Source organism: Cervus canadensis, chromosome 3 (assembly GCF_019320065.1).
Source record: "Cervus canadensis isolate Bull #8, Minnesota chromosome 3, ASM1932006v1, whole genome shotgun sequence".
Classification (NCBI taxonomy): Eukaryota; Metazoa; Chordata; class Mammalia; order Artiodactyla; family Cervidae; genus Cervus; species Cervus canadensis.
The window spans coordinates 61,905,416-61,929,333 of NC_057388.1; the positions used below are offsets into that span (position 1 = coordinate 61,905,416).

General features: G+C 48.5%; 2 protein-coding genes across 2 annotated transcripts in view; one reads left to right on the forward strand and one right to left on the reverse strand.

Moving 5' to 3' along the window:
* The window catches only part of MINDY4 (MINDY lysine 48 deubiquitinase 4), a 108,906-nt gene extending 105,334 nt beyond the window's left edge, over window positions 1-3,572 (reverse strand). Inside the window, exon 1 of the mRNA XM_043463269.1 lies at window positions 3,418-3,572. Coding sequence (XP_043319204.1) covers window positions 3,418-3,480 — 63 coding nt within the window. The 5' untranslated portion in view covers window positions 3,481-3,572. The remainder of the gene's footprint in view (window positions 1-3,417) is intronic.
* Window positions 3,573-18,806: 15,234 nt separating this feature from the next.
* INMT (indolethylamine N-methyltransferase) lies at window positions 18,807-23,189 on the forward strand. Its single transcript, XM_043463270.1, has 3 exons — window positions 18,807-18,993; window positions 20,418-20,625; window positions 22,521-23,189. Exons 1-3 carry the CDS (start codon window positions 18,840-18,842, stop codon window positions 22,948-22,950), a joined length of 792 nt encoding a protein of 263 aa, XP_043319205.1. The 5' UTR covers window positions 18,807-18,839; the 3' UTR covers window positions 22,951-23,189.
* Window positions 23,190-23,918: the final 729 nt, after the last annotated feature.

Here is a 23,918-nt window from a genome sequence, read left to right on the forward strand (position 1 = left end):
ATCAGAGCATACATAGTCCTTTCATACAGTTTTGCTATAAAAAGGAGAAGAAAAATAGACTAGTAGCAGGAGGGGCATGGGGGTCAGGATGGACTTTGTAGGAGCATGTTTACACGTTGATAGAACCGATCCAGTAGAGAAGGCAAAAATGTATGATACAATAAAGACAGGATGGTAACCGCACCAGTGTCCTGGAGCACAGAGAGGGGACAGGCACATGGGGAAGGCTTGGCCTTACCCAGAGGATGGCAAACTCATTCCCAAGAACAGGAGGGAGGATGGGGCAAATGGTTCAGGCCCAAGAGGGTTAGTTACTGTAGGGCATGATGGAGTTTTCTCATGAATGTTTCTATTTTCTCAGTGAAATTAAGAAGGGGAAGGGGCTTTGGCGCTTGAGGAGAGAGATGTGTGAAACGTCCATCTAAGACTGGAGACTGGAGAAGGAAATGGCAACCCACTCCAGTATTCTTGCCTGGGAAATCCCATGGACAGAGGAGCCTGGCAGGCTACAGTCCATGTGGTCACAAAGAGTCAGAAACAACTGAGTGACTAAGAACGAGACTGCAGAAGTATAACCAGGTGGGCAGGCATCTCTGAGGCATCACAGGAGTGAGAGACCACAAATTGATGGTGAAACCATCAACATAACAGTGTGCTTTTCCCCAGCCTCATTCAGCTCCACAGCGCAAGCAAGGAGGAGGCCAAATATAAAGAAGGGAGAGACGGACAAGTGATCTGAGTGGGGTGTTGAGGGGTGATGTATGGGTAAGATGTGGGGAGAGGCCACAAGAGGGCTGAGGGACCATGAAAAGTTGGCAAAAACAGTGGAATGGAGATGGGAGTGAGGCTGAAGAATAGTTTATATTGGACTGCTGCTGGGAATGAGCTGGAAGTGAGGATGATGGGATGCTTGGAACTGGGATTATGGAAATGACAAGCTTAGGGCATGACCACCTGCAAGAGGCAGCGGAGGCAGGCTAGGACACGTTCTTGCAGGAGAATGCAGCTGGGGCACGAGCTTGGTGGATCCTGCCACTGCCAGGAGACTGTCCTGATTCTCCCTGTGGAGGGATCACACTTGGAGGAGGCCAGCATAGCTGGGCATGATGTAGGATGGAGGGTAAAGGAAGCAGCAGTAGAAGGTAAGGTTCAGGGGGGAGCTGGCAGCCAGGTTGTAGGGAGCCTGGGAGGCCCGGGCAAGGCCTTCCCTGGGATTTATTCTAATTGCAAAAGAAATATATGGGGGGCACAGTTTGGGCAGAGGAGTGGCATGATCTGACCCGCTCACCCCAGGCAAGTTTATTCACCTCCCAGTCTTATCATAGTCTTTTGTGAAAGGGAATAATTATACATGTCTTTCAGCACTGTTATGAGGGTTTGAGAAAATAAACAGGCACCTGGAAGGTACCACACATCAGGATGAGAACTCCCTTGGTTAGGTAGGTAGGTACCTGCTTTGCACCAAGCCCCAGGGACAGTCCACAGTCTCTGCCCCAGAGCAGAAAGCAGCCAATCTGGGCTGCAGTCCCAGCTTCCATGCGTTTCTGAGTGACTGTGGGTAACAGACTCCTTTCTCCTCTTGGGGTTTAGTGTCTCCTGACAAAAAGTCGGAAGAGAGGAAGCCAGGTGAACCAGATAACTGCAAAGGTTCTGCCCAGTTCAGTATGCCCACCAATGTGAACCTGTCTAGTGGGTGAGACAGGCAGATGCATAAACTATAACATGAGTGCCCATGAGCAGACCACAGACAAATGAGTCAGTTCTTCCAGCCACAGGTACCTGAGACCTCCTGAAGGAAATGGGACTTGGGATGGACTGTGGGTGGAATAGGGGAAAGCATGTGAGAGAAGCTGGAAATGAAACTGGACTGGTAAGCTGGGGTTAGGCTACAGGGGAGCCTCGAACATCAGGTGAGGATTTCAGATTTCGTTTGCACTCAAGTGAGGACAGACATGGGGAAGACGCTCGGGGAGTTCCGCTTGGTAGCCCAGACTTAAACAATGGCAGTGGTCATCCTCACAGGGTGTATCATTGATATCCTGTGTGTAGCCAGGACTAGGTGATGGTGGGTCAATTAGCCATAAAAACAGAGCAGATACAGTTGAGGCCACATTGCATTTTAAATAAAAATACATTTTCGAAAAGCAAAGAAAGACACTTTCAAAACGAGCACATCAGAGATGTTGAATGCCTACTATGTGCCAGATACAGCGGCTGGAACCTGCCTGTAGATCATTATTAATCTTCACTATAAATCTGCCATGGGCAGGTCTTATTATTCCTCTTCTGTTGTTGTTGTTTAGTCGATAAGTTATGTCAGACTCTTTGCGACCCCATGGACTGTAGCCTGCCAGGCTCCTCTGTCCAAGGGATTTCCCAGGCAAGAATACTGGAGTGGGTTGCCATTCCCTTCTCCAGGAGACCTTGTGTAAGAGTGATGGGTTCGCTCCCTACACTCCTACTATACATGGTGTAACTCCCAGCAACCTCTTCCCCAGCCCGCCTTCACCTCCACTGTCACGACAGGTGACAGCCAAGGACCTCCCCAATTTCTGAGTTCTCTGAAAACTCTCCCAGCACAAGATAATGTGCTCTGCTGTGCCTAGTCGCTCAGTCGTGTCGGACTCTTTGCCACCCCATGGATTGCAGCCGGCCAGGCTCCTCTGTCCATGGGAGTCTCCAGGCAAGAATACTGGAATGGGTCGCCACGACCTCCTCCAGGGGATCTTCTCAACCCAGGGATCGAATCCAGGTCTCACGCATTGCAGGCAGATTCTTTACCTTCTGAGCCATCAGGGAAGCCCAAGAATACAGGAGTGGGTAGCCTATCCCTTCTCCAGGGTATCTTCCCCACCCAGGAACCGAACCGGGGTCTCTGGATTCTTCACCAGCTGAGCCACCAGGGAAGCCCGATACAAGATAACAGAACTTAAAACGACGTCGATTGAACTTCCCACTGATGAACAGGACTAAAGGGTTTGACTGGCAAGAACTTTTTTTAGCCCTCTGGGTTTCCTTTGGGAGGAAGTTCTTTCCTAGTGGGATGTAAGTTTGATTACATCAGAGTCGGGCAGCCGTGCTGGCCTGCTGGGCTCCCAGTGCCTCGGGAACTTTAGGAAAATGAGGAGGGCGCAGGCCCCGGCTTCGCCAGCTGGGAAGAGAGAGATCCCTCTAAGGGCGGCCGCTGTCCTGTCCCTGCTTGCCGGAAGTGAGCGGAGACAGAAATGGCTCCTGGGAAATGTAGTTCCCAAAGCCCGGGAAAAGGGGTTCTCACAGCAGGCATCTCCAGGGCAGGCAGCGGGCAGGGGAAGGGCTCCATCCAAAAGGTCTCCAGAGCCGGAAAGTCTCCACACTGCTCCCCTCACCCACCCCCACAATCAAGCAACTTCCCAGAACTGAAAGGGTGGCGCCACGTACCTTTCTGCTGAGAAACTCCCTGACCAGGGAGGCCGCCACCTCCTCCACGAAGAGGCTGTCCATGCTCCGCTTTGGCCACGAGGCCGCAGCGCCGCAGACCCAGACCCCGGGTCCGTTGCGGCCAGTATGGCCGCGTTGCCGTGGCGACGGTGTCAGCAGGGCCGGGGAACTCCGCCCCTCCCCTGGGAGTGAGCGGGTTGGGAAGGCGGGAGGAAAGGGGAGGAGCATCCTTCAAACTTGCTCTGAGAGCGGGAAGCAGAATCCAGAAGGCACAAACCCCGCGCATCCCAGGGACCAGGCCACGGGCTCCCGACTTGTGCGTCCTGGCACTGGCCTTGTCCATCTGGGTTTCCTGGATCAAGTTCCTGTTCCAGTCTGAGTCCCCATCTCTCAAGGTGTGAATGGGGGAGAGTGCCTGCCTCCTAATTCCTAAAGGAGTAAAGCCACAGTGAAGTGGTCCCTAGAGGTCTAACCCCAGCACCTCCGCCTTCTCCTGGGTTCCCACAGGCTGACTGACCTCCGTTGGCCCGGGCTGCAAGGAAAAGGAGGCCCAGGGCTTTCTGCTGACATGGTGCTGAACTTAGAGGATGAGTCCCTGGCCTCCTTGGTGCCTGCTTTCCCATAAGGACACTGCCAGTTACTGAGCAGTAAGAATTTACATACATTATCACGTCTTTAATCCTGCAGCCTCCAGTCCAGGTGGTCACTATTGGCCTATGCTTTAAAAACAAGACACTGAGATTCAGAGAGGTTAAGATTGTGCTAAAGGTCACATGGGCTTCCCTGGTCGCTCAGTGGTAAAGAACCCACCTGCCAATGCAGGAGACGACAGTCGATCCCTGGATCAGGAAGATCCCCTGGAAAAAGAAACGGCTACCCACTCTAGTATTCTCACTTGGGAAATCCCATGGACAGAGGAGCCTGGAGGGCCCCAAAAGAGACAGATATGACTTAGCAACTGAACAATAACAACAGTATTTCAGCAAAAAACAGAAGAAAGGATAAAAGCCACACAGATGCTCAGAGCAGAGCTCTCCAGGTAGAAGCAGCAACAAGTATAAATGTCCTGAGACGGCATCGAGCCTGAGTGCTTGTGAAACAGGGAGGCCAGGAGGGAATGGGGCAACAGGACCCACAATGAAAGCCTGTGATTTCAGAAGGACATGGGCTTTTACTCGGAATTGGAGTTTGTTTGGTTTCTTTTTGTTTTTTTTAATTATTTATTTATTTATGGCTGCACTGGATCTTGGTTGCTGTGTGCGGGCTTTCTCTATTGTGGCAATCAGGGGCTACTTTTCCTTGTGGTGCATGAGTTCCTCATTGCAGTGGTTTCTCTTGTTGCTTCAGTAGTTGCAGCAGGGCCAGCTCAGTAGTTATGGTACATGGGCTTAGTTGCTGTGCCACATGCAAGATCTTCCTGGACCAGGGGGCAAACCCCTGTGCCCTGCATTGGCAGACAAATTCTTAACCTCTGGACGACCACAGAAGTCTCCTAAATTGGTTTTTGAGCAGGCCTTAACAGGATCTCTCTGGCTTTGATGTTGAGAATTAACTGTAGAGGGGTCAGTGGGGAAACAGAAGAGTTAGGAGGCAATTACAACAATCAGTAGTACACGTAAATTTTAAGCTAGACATATTGGTGTGTGTGTGTTATATTTTCCTGACTGTGGTACTTTTTTATTTTCTTAAACACACTGAAATGGAATGGTTAAGCAGGAGAAGCCCAGGAATGCATTCTTTTTCCAGACACATAGCTGAGTCCTAGGGATACAATTATCTTGAGATAACTTTGCATGTCATGCTCAGTTGCTCAGTCTTATCTGACTCTTTGTGACCCCATAGACTGTAGTCCTTCAGGCTCCTCTGTCCATGGAATTTTCCAGGCAAGAATACTGGAGTGAGTTGCCATTTCCTGCTCCAGGGTCTCTTCTTGACCAAGGGATTGAACCTGCATCTCCTGCATTGGTAGGTGGATTCTTTACCACCGAGCCTCCTGAAATAACTTTAAAATGCCACATAAAAGGGGACAATCTGCTCAGTAGGGGAAGGGTGAAGGGTGTCTTGCCAGCAATCTGGGGGAGGGAGTAGATTGCATCATATATCCCAATTCTTACAACTGATCCCAGCCAGTCATCCTGACTTTTTCACATTGTGTTCTTGTCAGTTGGAGAATCCCACAAAGCACTGTAAGACAGTTTAGCTCTTCTGCCAGAATGTGAATGGTGGTTGAGGTCCTCAAAAATGACTCCTTATAATGAACATGCAGAGATGTGACAACAACATCATCAAAATAAACACCGAATCATTTATACTCAATAGCTAAGTCATGTCTGGCTTTTTGCAACCCCTTGGGCTGCAGCCCACCTGGCTCCTCTGTCCATGGGATTTTCCAAGCAAGAATACTGGAGTGATTGCTATTTCCTCTTCCAGAGAAATCATTATAAATACCAATAATAATCATTTTTTAATGCCTTTCCAAGTTCCATAAATGGGGATCCACCCCTGGAGCCAATAAATAAACAAGAGCTCTAGAGCATGCAATCACAGTTTCTTCACACCACTTGCTAGCCTAAAACCAGCCGTAGCAAAGACGAGCATTGCCTCACTACTAATTAGCAGTCATATTATTTGCCTACTCAGAAATTCAGTGGACTATTCAGTGGGCTTCACAATAGAATGGTGAGTGAAAAAGTTAACCCTCAAAAGATTACATACAACAGATCTCTGTGTAAACTTAAAACAATGTAACCCAAAAAATCATAAAATTTGCAAGAAACATGACTTCAGCATAGCCTTGTAAAAATAAAAGTGAGAGAGTAAAGACCGTATGATTCAGAACAGCAGTTGCCTTGGGAGCGGGAGGCAAGGGCAGAAGGTAGGGAGAACCATGACGGTAAATATAAGTAATTGCCAGTGTTCTGGGTGTCATAGGGGTACCTGTTTCATAAGTGCTTGCTATGGTACTTCTGTTAATTTGTTAGTTAATAAAAGATGGCTCAGGCAGGTGGGAGCAAGGGTCTGACCAGGTGAAGCTTGTTGCAACCAGCTGGGTTGGAAGAACATTGTGAGAGTCCTTTAATGACATAACCCTCAGTCTTTCCTACCACTCCCAGAAGTCAGAGCTAGCCCAAGCCACTGTCCTTGGCAACATCAACTCCTCCCAGGGTCTCCAAACTGCCACCCTGCCCTGCAGACTTATCGCTCTTATCTCTCTCTTTTATTTGTATACATTCTACTAGTTCTGTTTCTCCAGAGAACCCTCACTAAGCATCCCCCCTCAACCCACCCTGCTGCATACCAACTCTACAATGGTCCTGAGATATTCTTGAGCAAAGCTCCTTAGACACTGCCCAGATATAAAAAATGCCTTCTCTAGAGAAAACTGCAGTCTTACACAGTAATTCCATATTCTGGTGCTTTCACCATCAAGTGCAGATCCCAGACCCTCAGACACAGCTGCCAGTGCCAACTTGTGAATAGTTCCTGATTGAAACAAGATGATGTCATTCTTTGGAAATCACAATGCAATATCCTCTAAAAAAGCATTCTACATGAAAATGCTGGTCCAGGTAAACCAATGGAAATTTTTCTCAAAGCACCATGGCAAAATCCACTGATTTCCCCCAGAATCCATTCTTTCCTTCATTTGCAATAATATATGTGGAGGTGGGCAAGTGGCTTCCCATTCAGACTGCATTTCCCAGCTTTCCTTATGGTTGGACATGGCCATGGAACTAAGTGGTCACCGAGGAAAGAGAATGAGAGGGCCAGCACTTTAAGATCGGGCCCCACCTTTTCCATCCTCTTTTCTCCCCAGTAAGCCTGAGCACAGCTGCACCTATGGGTGTGTGCTGTGACCATAAACACAAGACAGTACCCTAGGGCAGTGATTCTCAAACTGTGGTCGCCACACCAGTATCACCTGAGAACTTGTCAGACATGCAAATTCTCAGACCTTACCTTTGGATCTACTGAAGTTCTGAGGGTGGTGCCAGCAATTTGTATGAAACCAGATCTCTATATAATTCTGGTGCTCACCTTCATTTGAGCATGCTTCCCTCAGGGCTGGCAGAAATAAGATGGAAAGTACCTGGTTCCCTGAATGACTGCGTGGAGCAGAGTCACCTGGTGGCCTGGAATTCAGAAGCTTACAAGTAAGAGAAGTAAACTTCAGTGTGATTTGGGCTTTGTTTGTTTATTTACTTGTTTGTTTTTATTTTTGGAAGTGGGGATGGAGATGTCTTTTGTTACAGCAGCTTATCTTTTCAACCTAAATAATACAAACCATCTAAGGCTATACCACCCTGAACATGCCTGATCTTGTCTAAATAATACAAATGATCCCCATGGGGGATCATCCATACCAACCTGCTGCAAACTGGGAATGGGTGTGCTGAGATCACCACCTCCTCAGGCCTCCTGGAAGCTGGCTAAAGCCTACCTGGCCAGAGACCACAGGCTGGATAGCCATGACCAGCCTTCTCCATTTACCCCAATACACATGGTCATTTTTGTATGTGCCCTGACTTGAACACTGCCCAGGGTGCACCTCTTGCTCTTCACAATATTCCATCTTCTGCTTCTTTGCTCTCCCCTCTCCTGGTTCTCTGACCTCTGAGTACACTGTAAGGTCTGGGTCTCTGGCTCCCGTGGCCTGATTTGGGCACCTTGCTCCAGGTTGGCTGTCAGAACATTTCAACACTACGCTCCTAAGCTGATGGTCATCAGGATTTTCCCTTTCACTCCAGTCTCCCTAAAGACAGGGGGATCCCTTCTCAGTTTTAAGGTGGTACTTGGGGGTTGTTGGAGGATTTCTTTTTTCCCGGGTTTCTCTGCTCAAGTCTTCTGCTCCAAAGGAGGCTGTTTGGAGCAAGTGGCTCTCCATGCCTCCCCAGGTCAACTCAGGCTCAGGGTGGTTGCTTCAGGGACCACCTTGTGATCTGGCAGGCAATGTGATGGGTCTCAGGTAAATTCAGTTCAGTCGATCCGTCGTGTCTGACTCTTTGCAACCCTATGGACTGTGGCACGCCAGGCATCCCTGTCCATCACCAACTCCCAGAGTTTACTCAAACTCATGTCCATTGAGTCAGTGATGCCATCCAACTATCCCATCCTCTGTCAGCCCCTTCTCCTCCCGCCTTCAAGCTTTCCCAGCATCAGGATCTTTTTCAATGAGTCAGTTCTTCACATCAGGTGGCCAAAGTATTGGAGTTTCAGCTTCAGCATCAGTCCTTCCAATGAATATTCAGGATTGATTTCCTTTAGGATGGACTGGTTGGATCTCCTTGCTGTCCAAGGAACTCTCAAGAGTCTCCTCCAACACCAGAGTTCAAAAGCATCAATTCTTCGGTGCTCATCTTTCTTTATAGTCCAACTCTCACATCCATACATGACTACTGGAAAAACCATAGCTTTGACTAGATGGACCTTTGTTGGCAAATGTCTCTGCTTTTTATTATGCTGTCTAGGTTGGTCATAACTTTTCTTCCAAGGAGCAAGCATCTTTTAATTTCATGGCTGCAGTTACCATCTGCAGTGTTTTGGAGCAGAAAAATAAAGTCTGTCACTGTTTCCACTGTTTCCCCATCTATTTTCCATGAAATAATGGGACTGGATGCCATGATCTTAGTTTTCTGAATGTTGAGTTTTAAGCCAACTTTTTCACTCTCCTCTTTCACTTTCATCAAGAGGCTCTTTAGTTCTTCTCTTTCTGCCATAAAGATGGTGTCATCTGCGCATCTGAGATTATTAATATTTCTCCCGGCTATCTTGATTCCAGCTTGGGCTTCATCCAGCCCAGCGCTTCTCATGATGGGTCTCAGGAACCAAAGCAAAAGAAGGCAGCCAAGAGCCCTCAGTTCTTTGCGTTTACTCCTGTGCCTGATTATATTGGTTAGCATTAGGTTAATTCGAGAGTGACAAACAAGAGCAACTTAGTAAGGAAGTGCTCCAAGAATGATGGGGACATGTCAGAGAACACACAGCCAACTTAAAGGGACTCCTACTGGCCAAATCTTTACATCAAAGGAAGTGATAACAATAATATAGATCATAACCTATGGAATAAAAGAAGAATCCATGAGTCCATATTTACATTAGGAAACAAATCAGAAGAAAGAAAGAAAGAAAGCTCCTTATACATTTTTATGTCAACTAATAAATGTATTGAATAGGAAAATGATAGAATTAACAAATCGCCATTTGACAACTAGCATAATAATTGTTCACTCAGGCAAGAAAGAATCATTAATGGGAACTTCCCTAGCCATCCAGTGGTTAAGACTCTGAACTTCCAATCCAGGGGAGCACGGGTTCGATTCCTAGTCCAGAACTAAGATCCTGCATGCCACTCAGCACAGCCAAAAAGAAAAAAAAAAAAAAACCATTAATGGGTGCTAAAACTAGTGGGTAAAATTTGGTGAGAAATGGGATATTTTTTATAGTCTCAGAAGTATCTGTCTGTAAGATATTTCTGTATTACAAAGGGGAAAATAGTCACTTTACAGTAAAGAAAGTTGACTGATCCAACATTAACCAAGCAGTAAAGCCAATCTACTGAAACCAGGTTAAGTGGTAAAGAAAAGTGCAGCATTTTTTGCAGGGCACCAAGCAAGGAGTCCAAGGAGGTTCAGTTCAGTTCAGTCGCTCAGTTGTGTCTGACTCTCTGCAACCCCATGGACTACAGCATGCCAGGCCTCCCTGTCCATCACCAACTCCCGGAGTTTACTCAAACTCATGTCCACTGAGTCGATGATGCCATCCAACCATCTCATCCTCTGTCATCCCCTTCTCCACCTGCCCTCAATCTTTCCCAGCATCAGGGTCTTTTCAAATGAGTCCAAGGCAGCTGGTGCTCAAAACACTCAAATTCCCTAAAGAGTTTCAGGGAAGGGAGGGTGAGGAAGGAGTCCCAGGATATGTGAGTCAGCTTGTGCATAATTCTCAGGTTGGTTGATGGTGCGGTAACAGGATGGTGTTGTAGGGGTTAACATTATCAGTCTTTAGGGGCCAGTAGGTCTGGGGGCTACATGTTTACAGTCATCAAGTAGCTAATTTCTTCCATTTGGTGGTGGTTTTAGCATCTGCAAAACAACTCAGGAAATGAGTTGATACTCATCAGATGCTGTTATCTGGGTACTTCAAAGAAGAAATAAGGCAGAGGATATGGGAGAGTGATCTATGCCTGGAAGGCCCCATAGGGTCCTGCTTCGTTACATGGGAAGTTGTCTTCTAATGAGTATGGAGTTTCAGTTTGTGAAGGTGAAAAGCATTTTATGAATGTAGATGCCGGTGATGATTGTACAATGTGAGTATACCTGATACAACTCAACTGTGCACTTAAAACAGTTATGATAAATTTCATGACATGTGTATTTTACCATAATTATAAAAAATAATTTTTTTAAAGTGGCTGACACTTAATATGAGCTATGAGGGTACGAGTTATTAACACTAGCGTAAGATCTGTATTTGTGTTATTTATCTCTCTCCTTCAAAACTGAAGGAGTTCAGTCTTGGTATAATGAGCAACTCATTAAGGGCAGGGTGGGGGCTGAACATGCACAATTCATGCAGAGCAACTCATAGAGGTGGATTAGAGGACAAAGCAAGGAAGATTCCAAACAGAAACTGCCTCTAAGGAGAGGTGGCAAGGGATAAACCTCACCCGGGATGAGCCTGATGAGTGCAAAGTGAGACAGAGAATTCACAGAGCAGGCAGAACCCGAGGAGGGTGGGGAGCCCCTTTCTCCTCAGGGCTTGGGCAGGACACCTGTAGCCATCGTATGGTATACACCCCCTCTGAGTTTTCCCATTAGTGTCTGAGAAGCAGCTGTCACATTAAGGACAGAGCATCTAGAAAGGGAGTGGGAGAGACAGAGTCGTTGAGCTTTAAGAGCAGGCTCTCATCCAGTTCCCAGCAGAACCCACTGAGGAACATGTGAAAGGGGCCTGAGGCAGGTGCAGAGAGTGGCCTACTCAAATAGACACGCATGTCAGAAAGAGCCAGGACTGCTGTTGCTGACCAAGCCTGTCCTAGGAGAGACCCAAGGCCAAGAGGGGTTTCCATGCCCTTCCAAACCTGTGGGAACACCTAGGGGGGTGGAAGGTACACTGGACCAGGAGTCAGGAAACCCGATTCTCACTCGAACTCTGTCACAAGTTTGCTGTGTGTCTCTGGGCAAGTCACTTACCCTCTCAGGACCCCCTTCCTGGCTGTAGAACAAACAGATTGTACTAATTTCAAAGGGCTGTTTCAACCCCCCCTTTTTTTTTTTTAACTTTCCACTTACGTCCCTACTTTCTTTTTTTTTAATTATTAATTTATTTTTTCATGTTCCAACTCTTATTTGGGGAAATAAAGCCCATAGTCAGTTTGTACCAAGCATTTTACTTTTCAAAGCACTTTCACATCAATGATTTTCTGCTCCCAGAACTTCTTTGTTGATTATTAGATTAGGTCCCATGCCTCCAACTTCATAGAAAGGAAATATGAGGCCCAGGGAAGGGAAAAGACTCACCTAAGTTCACCCAGCCAACAAATGGCAGAGTCAAGACCCGAATCTGGGTCTCCTGACTCTTGTCCGGGTCGCTGTGTCCAGCTAAGCTGGTTTTACCTCACACAGAGGTGTAGTCTCCAGGGAAAAGGAGACTGAAGTACACTCACGGATAGGACCAAGTCAGCCTGAGGGAAAGGACAGCTTTCTCTAATTGGTCTGCCCAGAGGGGCACCTTCTTTTCATAGTTCTTCCAGAGACAGAGGGAATATTTCTTTCCCAATTAATCAGCCCAGATGGTACCTTTCTACAATTTCTGTCTGTCTGTCTGTCTGTCTGCCTGCCTGCCTGTGGGAGCACCTTTCCTTAATTTGCACAAAGGCACCTTGTGTGTTAGCAGCAGCCCTGACTCCTGGGTTGTGCCGCTTCCCATTAGGGGCTGGAGTAAGGCTGCCAGATGGAATACAGAACACTTAGCTATATTTGACTTTCAGAGGGACAATTAAGACTTAGATAATATGTCCTATGCAAATTGGGGAACACAATTATCCTTTAAAAACGTATTTTGCTTATCTAAAATTTAACTAACTGAGCATCCTATACTTTTACTTGTTCAATCTGCCAGCCCTCGTCTGGAAGCCATGGTGTACTCATTCTGACCTGTACAGCTCATGAGAGCCAATGGTTAATTTTCTGGGAATTTCGTGAGCCAGTTGTTCAGCCACTGGGAGCTTAAAATCAACCACGGTGGGAGTGTTCACAGTGTGGAATCTGGCAGTCACCACAGACCAACACTTTTCTTTTTTTAGAGCTGGCCGTGAAACATTTAAGAGGGTTTCCCAGGTGGTGCTAGTGGTAAAGAACCTGCCTGCCAATGCAGGAGACACAGAGACACAGGTTCCATCCCTGGGTTGAGAAGATCCCCTGGAGCAGGGCATGGCATCCCACTCCAGTATTCTTGCCTGGAGAATCCCACGGACAGGGGAGCCTGGCAGGCTCCATAGGGTCCATAGGGTCGCAAAGAGTCGGACACGACTGAAGTGACTTAGCAGCACCCATACGTGAAACATTTAGCAATATTCCATTGTCCAGAGGCTTCCTTGTCTTTAACACACAGAGTCAAGACTCTGAAGCCGTGTCATGGGAGGCACATACCCAGGGCCTCCATGGAGGGCAGCCTCATGGGGACCACTGGTACTAAAAGCACTTCCCACCCAGGGGGACTACCTGGCCATCTGCTACCTTACCCTCCCTACTATGGCTTTGACTGCGACCTCTTGTCCATGGCTGAGAGGTTCAAATCTAACCTGGAGTTTCATCACAAGACCTTTGGCCAGTGAGCAGAGAGAGCCGTCCTTCACCCTTCTCTGCAGCCTTTTGAACATCTCTCCACCAACCGGGATGCAGGTGGCTAGCTGAGGTGGAAACTTGGTCTTCTCTGGGGCTTCAGGGAATGGGGGTTGAAGTGGGGGGCTGGTGGGGCCCTGCCCCTCTCTTCAAGCAGATATTATGCAAGAGGGGGTCCTGGAGCGGAGTGCTGGACGAGAAAGCAGGAAATGCTGTGGGGAGAGTACAGCGCCTGTTCCCAAATACTCTCCATTATTCCCTAAGACTTTGGGGTGAGGCAAGGAAGGTCATCAAGTTTGCCAAGCCCAGCCCTGCCCGATCACCAGTGCCAAACAGGGGTACTGTGGCGGGGTTAGGGTGTGGCTGTAACCAGGTTCTAGAAAAGTCCTACACGGAGGTCAGGGGTGCTGGGTAGGGTCTCGGTCCTGTCACAGCCTCGCTGGCAGGACCCCCAGCCTCCAACGGCCTCCATCGAGCCATCTGTAAGGTGTTTTTCGGCATCTGCCTGCCTCCCAAAGATAAGATAATCCTCTCCTGCTGGCACGGTGATTGGCAGTGGCCTCTGGGCCCTCATGGCCATAACGTCACTCTGCACACTTGATTGGGGAACAGTGGGGGGAATGTCCTGGTGAGGAGGGTCGGGGAAAGTTAAGAGGCCCCTAGCCCTGGAGGAGCAGGAGGGTTAGGGAGACAGAAATCAGAGAACAGCCTAGCCCTGCAGGATGAGAGATGGCCCCAAGCCTGGGCCCCAGACAGCCTGTTGGAAGTCACACTTCACTGTGGCTTCCAGGCCACCCTAAACGCAGCCCTGGGCTATCTTCCCAGGTCATCTCCTTCTCAGCCCAGCCGTCTGACCCATCTGCCTTCCCAGAGCAAGTCATCCAGGCAGAACCAAACATGCAGGGGAGGCTCCCAGTCAGCCTTGAACTTACAGGCTTTGCTCCCAGGATTGGCTCTCTGAACACTCCAGCCAGAACCTTGTCCAGATCTAGGCCTGGGGCTCCTGTTCTTTGTCCAGGAAGGCAAAGGTTACGCTCTTGGCTGAAAGGCATTGGGACAATTGTTTAATCTTTCTCAGAATCAGTTTTATAACCTAATTAGTCTAGTTAGTCAGGCCCTCCAGAGAAGCAGAACCAACAGGCTGTGGGGTGTGTGTGTATGTTAGCTGTGTTGGCTCTTTGCGACCCCATGGACTGTAGCCCACTAGGCTCCTCGGCCCATGGAATTCTCCAGGCAAGAATACTGGAGTGGGTGGCCATTCCCTTCTGCAGGGGATCTTCCCAACCGAGGGACTGAACCCAGGTCTCCTCATTGCAGGCAGATTCGTTACCATCTGAGCCACCAGGGATGCAAATATACATACAGAAAGATTTAAAGGGTTGGCTCACACAATTCTGGAGTATCATGGAGGCAGACAAGTCCAAAAACTGCAAGATGAACCAGCAGGTTGGAGAACCGGAAAGAGCCAATTCAATAGCCAGTTCAAGTCTGAGAACCATCTGCTGGCAAAATTCCCTCTTGCTCAGAGGAGGTCAGTCCTTCTATTCAGGACTTCAGCTGATTGGATGGAGCCCACCCACATTATGGAACACAATCTGTTTTACTCAAAGTTCACCAACTTTAAAGTTAATCTCATCCAAGAACACTCTCCCAGAAACATGCAGAATAGTGTTTGACTACAGATCTGAGCCCCAGGGCCCAGCTAAATTAATACACAAAAGCAAGCATCCAAGTGCTCCAGGGGGAATAACAGGGAGGAGCCGTTGTCCACCCTGGACCTAAGGCAGAGCTGTACAGACAGGGCTTCCTCAACTGCCAACAGACAAGGAGCTGAAGAGCAAACACCCAGACCTCCCTTTCCTACCACCCTTCAGTAGCCAGCAAATTCCAGAGGGCAAGGGAGCCACTCATACAGTCCACATAAGTTAGTCTTCTGGCATTCACAAGAGAATGAAGAAGGATGGAGAGTGAATAGTGAGAGACACGTGGAAGATGCTCGGCTTAGCATCTATTAACATTTCTAAAGTGAACTGTGGACATCTATGTACCCAGAACCCCAGCAGTGGGATGCCAGCATCCAGGGTCTGCCCAGCTTAGGTGAAGAGAGACCACTCTTTCATTCATTGTGCTACAGTGGATGTCCTGGAGGGACAGATGAGGCGTACCCCAACTCAGGGCCTCCAGTGCCTGGTGCTGCACAGTGGAATGGATCCAACCTCCTCCGCTCCAGCAACATTCCAGAACTTTTACCCTCTGACCTCCACCAGCCCACCCTCTCCATCCCAACTCACATCTGACTCTGGCCTAGCTAGGGTTCTTCACAGAGCTAGGGTGATCTGCTCAAAATCAAATCTTGTACAGATATGTTCTAAAAAAACATGTCTCCATGTCAGCAACACTGACATTTCAGGCCAGATAATTCATCTCCAACTATGACAAATCAAACATCTCCAGATATGGACAGATGACCCCAGAGCAGGAAAGTATACCCCAACCCTCCACCCCAGTGGAGACCCACTGTCCTAAGGTTTGCCTTCATCAATTTGACAGCATTTTGTTCTTGCCAGGGTTGTCTTGGACCCTCTTAAGAATATCTGCCTCATCTTAAACATCTTTCTATATAGTGACCGGAATAACTCAGAGAAATTTCTGTTCAAGGGGACTTCTCCCTTAATTTTAACACAGGAGCACATTTTCAAGCTAACTGTCAAGAAAACGAATTGCTTAAGAGTCAACCAGATGAGAAAAGAACCAACCTTATTCTCCATATTAGGAAAGTGACTATCTCAGCATCCCGTTATCTTTATTTCCACATGAGGCTGTGGGGTGAAGAAATAGTCCAGAACTTGCATATGTAAGCATACTTTTCTCCAGTGAATTGTCAGCAGCCACACAGAACCCCATCTCACACCAAACACCAAAATAATGGGTAAATATTTTTTAAATAAACAATCACAGAAATTATCACAATCAGACGGCTCTCAGAACTCTGAACAGGGAAGGATTTTCAAAGCTTAGGTAGAAACAAACCCAAAGGAAAAAAAATTTTAACACATTTTATTAAAGAAAAAAATAAATATTTGTCATGAAACAAAGAAAAAGTAAAAAGCATTGTTTTTCTTAGAAACATAATTTGGCAAGTGTTTACCTAATTTATTTGTACTAAAAGCTTTAAAACATTGATCCATTAGTCCAATATTTAGGAATCCAGCCCAAAGCCTGACTCTAAACTCTAAAATACAGAAAAAGCTTACTACTGATTACAAGGTTATTTATAATGATGAACACCTGTAAGTCTCTTACCTGTCAATCACTTGAGGAGCAGGTAGCTCAAGTTAACTTGAACTTCTGTGTACTGTGCATTAGGCAGCACGGAAAATGGACATTTCTAGCACATTTAAAGAGACGCGGAGAAGTGATGCTGACCCCGTGCCAGGACCACTGAGCAGGCATGGGGTCACACACGGTGACACGGCAGTCCTGCAAAGCCCCTGCTGGTTCACGTGTCTGCAGGCAAATCGATCATAAGAACCCCTAGGGACAACATGATACACTCAGTGTCACCAATCCCTTTAATCCTCCTAGATTTTATGTTAATTGAGTTTGAGTATAAAATTCTCTTCTAACAAATTGGAGAGAAGTGTAACTTTATTTTCTTCCAACTGGACAGGAAGCTGTGCCATCATCATTTATTACACAATCAAACCTGTTCCCACCGAATGGAAATGGCACAGAGTTCAGGTTCTAGTAACTGCAGTGAATAAAATTAGAGGTTCTATTCTGCAGGAACTCCAAATTCTGAAACATAAATGTTGATTCTGGGCAGTAGGATCCAGGGCTGTGCCGTTCACATCCCGGTGGCCTCAGTATATTCTGGGATTATTATAGCTGTAGAATCTCAAGAACCACAACCTGCACTTAGAGGGATCCCCAGGTGATTCCTGGGCACGCTAGTTTGAGCAGCACAGCTAAGGGACCCTGCTAGACTGCACAATGTGATGCTGCTGCTGCTGCTAAGTCACTTCAGTCGTGTCCGACTCTGTGCGACCCCATAGACGGCAGCCCACCCGGCTCCCCCATCCCTGGGATTCTCCAGGCAAGAACACTGGAGTGGGGTACCACTGCCTTTTCCGATAGTGTGATGAGGAGACAATAAATTTGGAGTGAGTCTTCATTTTGGCTTTGGATGCTGGCCTTGAATTTACTCCTAGACCCTGTCACTTGCTGCCAGGACCCCCTTGGGAAAAGGCTCGTCACCTTCAGCTTCCTAATCTCCAAGGAGTGAATAGGGCTCAACATCTACTCTACAGTTTGTCACAAAGAAGGCAGATTAAGAGGGTGAGGGACACACCCAGCACACTTTACAGACCAGGGCCCCAGACTTGCCCATTTGCAAAACACATTAGAGTTTGCTACCTGAAACCTCTGATCTTAGGTGAATTTTTGGAAGAGATTTGCAAACACTTTTTTTTTTTTCTGTTTTTTTTTTTTCCTTTTGGAAGCAGTTTCTTTGTTAACATAACTTTTTATTTTGTAGATTCACATGCAGCCTAGGAAATAATACAGAGGGATTTGAGTACATTTCAATGATAACATAAAGGTAGCATCTTTCAAAACATAGTATCACAACCAGAATATTGCCACAACCAGAAGATATGTTGGAAATAAACCAGCTCCTACCAAGAAGCATTCTGAAACCTACTCAGAAGGGCAGGCAACCCTTTTGATACAACCCATTGCTCTCATTCATCTTTTGCACCTTTTACTAGTAGTTATGTGTGTGTGAGTTTCTGTGTGTGTTTGTGTGTGTGATTGTTCATGCAAGCAAATTCCACAAAATTTAATTACATGTTCTGTTTATGAATGCCAGCACTTTTCAAATGATTTGGGCAGAGGCTTCTCAGCCTTTTGGGGGACCCTGGTTAAGTTTACTTTTATCCTCAGAAAAATAAAGGATTGATTAAGAAAATAGAGTAAACAGGATTGAAGACAGGAGGAAATATTTAACCAAGTTCAGGACAAACAATTTTAAAGAGCAAACTCACTGACCTCAGTCAGTGAAATTTTAACCATTTCTGCATTTTGTTTTCCATGCTACAGGGTTTTCCTTTCTGGGTTTCATTTTCCCAGCAAACCCAAAGAGAGAAGGATACTTGACCTGTTCCAGATGCTTGGCCTCTCTGTGCCTTTGTCTTTATCACTCTTTGCCCATCTCTGTCTCTTTCTTTGTTCTGTGGCCCAGACCCTCTGCTTCATTCTCCCCTAAATCTAACCCCTGCCAGCAGCATCTACATTCAAAACATCACTTCTCAGAAGTGAAATACTGAGACCCCCCCACCCCAGGAGCATTTGTTGACTATCCTGTTGCATTTCTGTGTTTTGATAATTACCAAACAGATAAACCCCAGCCAGAAAGCTAACATGTGGCCTAACTCCATGATGTGCAATCCCAGCTCCTCCCTGGGAGGGAGGGTCTCTCTGATGAGATTACGACACTCCCGATGGGAAGGGCCTGGGAAAAGAGGGTAGATATAATGGGGAACTGCAGCAGTGGGAGATGCAGCAAGGTTTGCAGCCAGAATGGAGGGCAAGGTGTACACAGGAGAGGACTACAAGACAAAGTTCAACCCCAGGGACTACTTAAAGACCTACTACGCCTTTGATTCAGGCACTGTAGCTGAAAACGAAATCTTGAAATTCCTCCTGAATAATCTCTTCGAAACTTTCTCTCCAGGTGAGTGTCTGGTCTCCATCCCAGGGAGACCACGGGGCTGCACCTTGCAGGAAGGGCTTTTGGGGGCAGGGGACCCATCCTCTGGGACACCGCTCACCTCGGACGCTGAAAAAGCAGCCCAGCTGTGAATCCATGGGGACCGTCGCTGGGTGGCCACTCGGTGGAAACCAAGCACTGGCCTTTGCAGCCCAGGAACCAGGCCTGAATCTCTGACAGTCCACCTCAGTTTCTTGCCCTGGGAAACAGGAAGGTAACTCCTGGACTGTGGGGCTCATCGACTCATGCTGGTAGGGATAGGAGACAAGAGATATGAACATATTGCTTGCCTCCCCTTCAGTGACCTAAAAGTGGCTTTATGGCCTGGAACCATGAGCCCCCTTGAATATCTGATGAAAGACATGGTATACACACAACACAGAAACACTCCTAACATTTTACACAAAATTAAGAGGGTTCATGGACACCCAAAGCCAAACCACAGAGCTCAGTTTACAAATTTCTGCTCTGAGGTGTCAGGCTAGGGGGACGGGCAGAGATTATCACCCAAGTCTTCCATGCACACAAGGGGAGGCTCAGGTAGAAGACACCAGGGTGGCCAGCCCATGTCAGACCGCACATCAGTGGCAGCAGAAAATCTCAAGATCAGTTCATGCAGGGCTGTCTTGTGCAGTTGGGCAGGGAGTGAACTGAACAACTAGGGAATTACTCAGTCAATCAACAAATCTTGCCTTATGTAATCAATGCCAAGAAAGGGATATCAAGCAAGGTCCACAGAAATACAGACAAAAGAAAGCTTAAGCCTCACAGAGAAATTTTAGGAGACTCTAGAGGAGGACTGGGATTAATGCTTGGAAAAGGGACTGGTTTCAATGGAGAAGGATGGAGGGAGGAAGCAGGGAGAGAAGGGTGATGTACTTATATTGCTCTTCCCCCAACTCATCACTAGATCCTCTTGCCTTCTGTAATTGGTTGAGCCAGTTTTGCACCCACTGGCTCAGCTCTCATCCTTTATCAGAAGCTCTGTCCTTGCAGCAAGGAAGTGGGAGGGGGGCCTGTGGGGTCACTCTCACCATTGCTTTAAACCCAGAGTCAGAAGACTTGCCAATAAACCAGCTTGTACCAAGAAGCCAATCTGAAAGCTGCCCAGAAGGGCACGACTTGCCCTAACAGGGCTCCAGTAGCAACCCTTGAGGCGGCAGGGGGACCTAGTGTGTGCTAGCCTGTGCCCCACCCTCCTCTCTCACCCTCCTGAGCCCCAGGCGTAAGGGCTAGAACCCTCACACAGTCCAAGTACTGCCCAAGGCAGGGTCGGGTCCCCTGAGAGTCACCCTGGGGAAAGGGCACAGCCCGGCATCTCCATCTACCACAACTGGCATGGAGCCAGGTGTCTGCCCCCCACACCTGGAACACGCTACCTCCTGCAGGAGGCGTGGGAGGTGACATCCTGATCGACGTCGGCACAGGCCCCACCATCTACCAGCTGCTCTCAGCCTGCGAGGCCTTCCGGGAGATCATCGTGTCAGACTACTTGGAGCTTAACCTCCGGGAGGCGGACAAGTGGCTGAAGAAGGAGCCGGGGGCCTATGACTGGTCCCCAGCCGTGCAATACGTGTGTGAGCTCGAGGGAGACAGGTATCCACAGCCACCATCCTTCTCCCTACCCCCACAGGCCGGAGGCCAAGCCTGCCACCCTGCATCACTGGCTGTCTCCCTCTAGGTTGATCCTAACCCACCTGGGTCTCTGGCCCAGAGCACCTCCCTCCCTTTGAGCGTGTCTCACCTCCAGCCGCAGAGTTGCCTGTGCTCTAAGCTTCGGTAACCTTATTTGCTCTCCATGTTCTGCATCCCATCCACCCTGTGGGACCTATTTCAGTCCCACCTCCTCCTGGAAGCTCCCCTGATTGCTCCAGCACACGCAGGTCTCTTTCCTCTCAAAACTAGTGGTTCAGCTTCCACTTTACCTAGTGTTGGAGGGGAACTTGTTATGGGAAGACATGGGCTTCTTGGAATCGCCCACATATATCTCCTCAGCACTGCTACCAAGCCCTAGAGACCAATAGCACTCACCCCCTCCAGGTACTTCCCTGTCCCGTTCACAGAGAGGGAATCCATCAACCAGAGTCCAGGAAACCAAGGCCCAGACGCGGAGAGTGCCCTCGAGGCCACCTTAGAGCAGGACAAAGACCAGACTAAATTCCTGCCCCATCTCTGGTCATGGGGGCCTGACCCAGTTACAGACAGGGGCAGCCTGAAGTGGAACAGGGCCTCACGGTCTCTGAGCACAGGGTCTCTGCATCAACCCAGCCTGGGCTTCATACATTCTTGTCATCATTCACAGAGAGCATTCTGAGAGTCAGGTCACTTCCAGATACTGAGACTAGCACAGTGAATAAAGTCTCTGCCCCACGGAGCTCACATTCTAGTAGGGAGGACAACATCACCAAAGTAGATGGAGGTAGGGATTCAGGGAAAAACAAGTGTTCTAGAGAGGACTCTCCAGCTGACAGGGCCTAGAGAAGTACGGGTGCTATGTTAGGTGGCAGGGTGTCTTACTCACCTTGAGCCATCATACAAGATGTCATAGATCAGCGGCTTGAACAAAGATGCTCTTTTCTCACTTTCTGGAGGCTGGGATCTCAGGATCAGGCCTTGAACTTGGTGAGGGTGCTCTTCCTGGCCTGTAGATGCCGTCTTGCCATGTCCTCTAAAGAAGGAGCAGGAGAGTCAGCTAGCTCTCTAGTCTGTCTTCTTGTAAAAGGCACAAATCCCATCATGAGTGGCCCCACCCTCATAATCTCATTTACCTCTATTTACCTGCCAAAGGCTCCATCACCAAATATATCCACATACATGTTAGGGTTTCAGCATATGAATATGATGGGGATTCAATTCAGTCCCCAGCAGATGGCAAGAGGAGGCCTCTCCTCTAAGAAAGAGCCCTTGGAGCTGCTTCCTGGGAGATGTGAGGGAGAAAGGATGAGACGATTTGGAGAAAGAGAGTCAGGCAGAGGGGATGGCAAGGGCAAAGGCCCAGCTGTGGGAAAGAGCTGGCTTAAAGAAGGATATTTACAGGGTCAGGGGCTACAGGGAGGAGGAATGGGGATATATTGCATAACGGATGCAAAGTTTCAGCATGGGTGATAACAAGTTTTGGAAGCAGAAAATAGTGACAGTTGCACACATTATGAATGCAATTAAGGCCCCTGGATTCTACAAAGTGACTGAAATGGCAAATTTTTGTTATATGTCTTTTACAACTTAATAATGCAATATGCTAAAATTGAGTTATTCACAAGAAAGACAGAAAAAAGGAGAAAGAGGAAGAAGGAGGAATCAGATGTCAAATGCACTGTCACCTATCAGCTGTGTGGCCTTGAACAAATCACTCAACCTCTGTGTGCCTCAGTTTCCTCATCTATATAATGAGGGAAATATGATCTTCTTCATAGGCCCTTAGAAAGGCCACCCTGGGGGGTGGGGGATGTTGTCCTAATTGTCATTGTCACCTCATTGACCCTCCCTCACAGGAGCAAGTGGCAGGAGAAGGAGGCCCGGCTCCAAAGGACAGTCACGCGGTTACTGACATGCGATGTGAACCAGCCCCGTCCTCTGGGGTCGGCCCAGGTGCCCGCAGTGGACTGCGTGCTGACCCTGCTGGCCCTGGAGTGCGCCTGCCGTGACGTGGACGCCTACCAGGCAGCCATCCGGAGCCTGGTCGGCCTACTGAAGCCAGGCGGGCACCTGGTCACCTCGGTGGCCCTGCACTTACAGAACTACATGGTGGGACACAGTAAGTTCTTTGGCCTCCCACTGGAGAAGGAGACAGTGGAGAAGGCCTTGCAGGAGGCCGGCTGCCAGGTGCTAAAGAGCCAGTACAGCCCTATTAACTACTCAGAGGCCTACTGCATCAACGAGGGCCTCTATTTTGTGGTCGCCCGCAAGGATCCTGGGGCCTGAGTCCAGTCTGGCAGACGGGGCCTGCCCAGACCGGGAAGTCAGGGTCCCAAAGTCTAGTAAGTCTGGAGCCCCCCACTGCAGAGTCAGCCTGAACACCATCCCTTCCATCTTATTACTATGTCCCCAGGTCACAGGTGAAAGGCGAGTTCTCCCTGCCCCCAGCCCAGGTATCCATCCCCCACACCCTTTTCCCTTTCATCCTGCACCATAAGTCAGGAAAATAAAGTGGCTCAGCCAAACGCTGTCTTGATTTGGGTCACCCACTCTCCGACGCAGATTTGAAACATGGATTTGAGAGTAAACAGTTTACCTGCGAGAGGATCCCAGGAAACCCTAACAGGAACGAGGGAAGAAAAGAAGGCAGGCAGGCGGGCAGGTAATGAAGGCGGGTCATCAAGTTCGTCAGCACAGTGGCAACAGTTCTTCGGTTGGGAGACCTCGGAGTCACCCATTCTCAGGAATCTGGGGCTTTGTCATCAGTATCATGATAGAGCCTCAGAGAATGGTCAGTTGAAGCAGGCCAGGCAAGGCAGGGAGTCCAGCTGCCCCTCCACATGACCAAGAATTGGAGCTTTGGGAAGACCTGAGTCATGTCTCTAGAAGCACCTTCATGAGGCCACATGTCTCTCAAGACACTCCCTGTCCACACAACTGGCCAGCTCGCAGCCCAACCAGCTCCTGACCCTGGGCTGACATGTTCTCTCTGGCATGTGGGAGAGTGTTGGCCTTCCACCACCCAAGCCTGGCTCACGTGTGAAGCCCTTAACGCTCTCTGAACTGGGGCAGGAGCCCCTCACAGCGCCCACTGTCCACCGTAGTCCATGCCCCACACAGCAGGCCCCCTGAGCAAATGCAGTCAAGCCTCTAGACACAGGACCAGGTCTCAACAGGTAAAAGCCTGTAAGTCCCTCCAGCAGCTGGCAGCTGCTTCCCGTCCTGAAGTCACCACGCAGGGCTCCCTGAACCAG

Coding starts and splice junctions, on each gene's coding strand:
- INMT (XM_043463270.1), top strand. CDS start 18,840: ATGGAGGGCAAGGTGTACACAGGAGAGGACTACAAGACAAAGTTCAAC. Junction 18,994..20,417: donor CTTCGAAACTTTCTCTCCAG/GTGAGTGTCTGG, acceptor TACCTCCTGCAG/GAGGCGTGGGAGGTGACATC. Junction 20,626..22,520: donor TGTGAGCTCGAGGGAGACAG/GTATCCACAGCC, acceptor CCTCCCTCACAG/GAGCAAGTGGCAGGAGAAGG.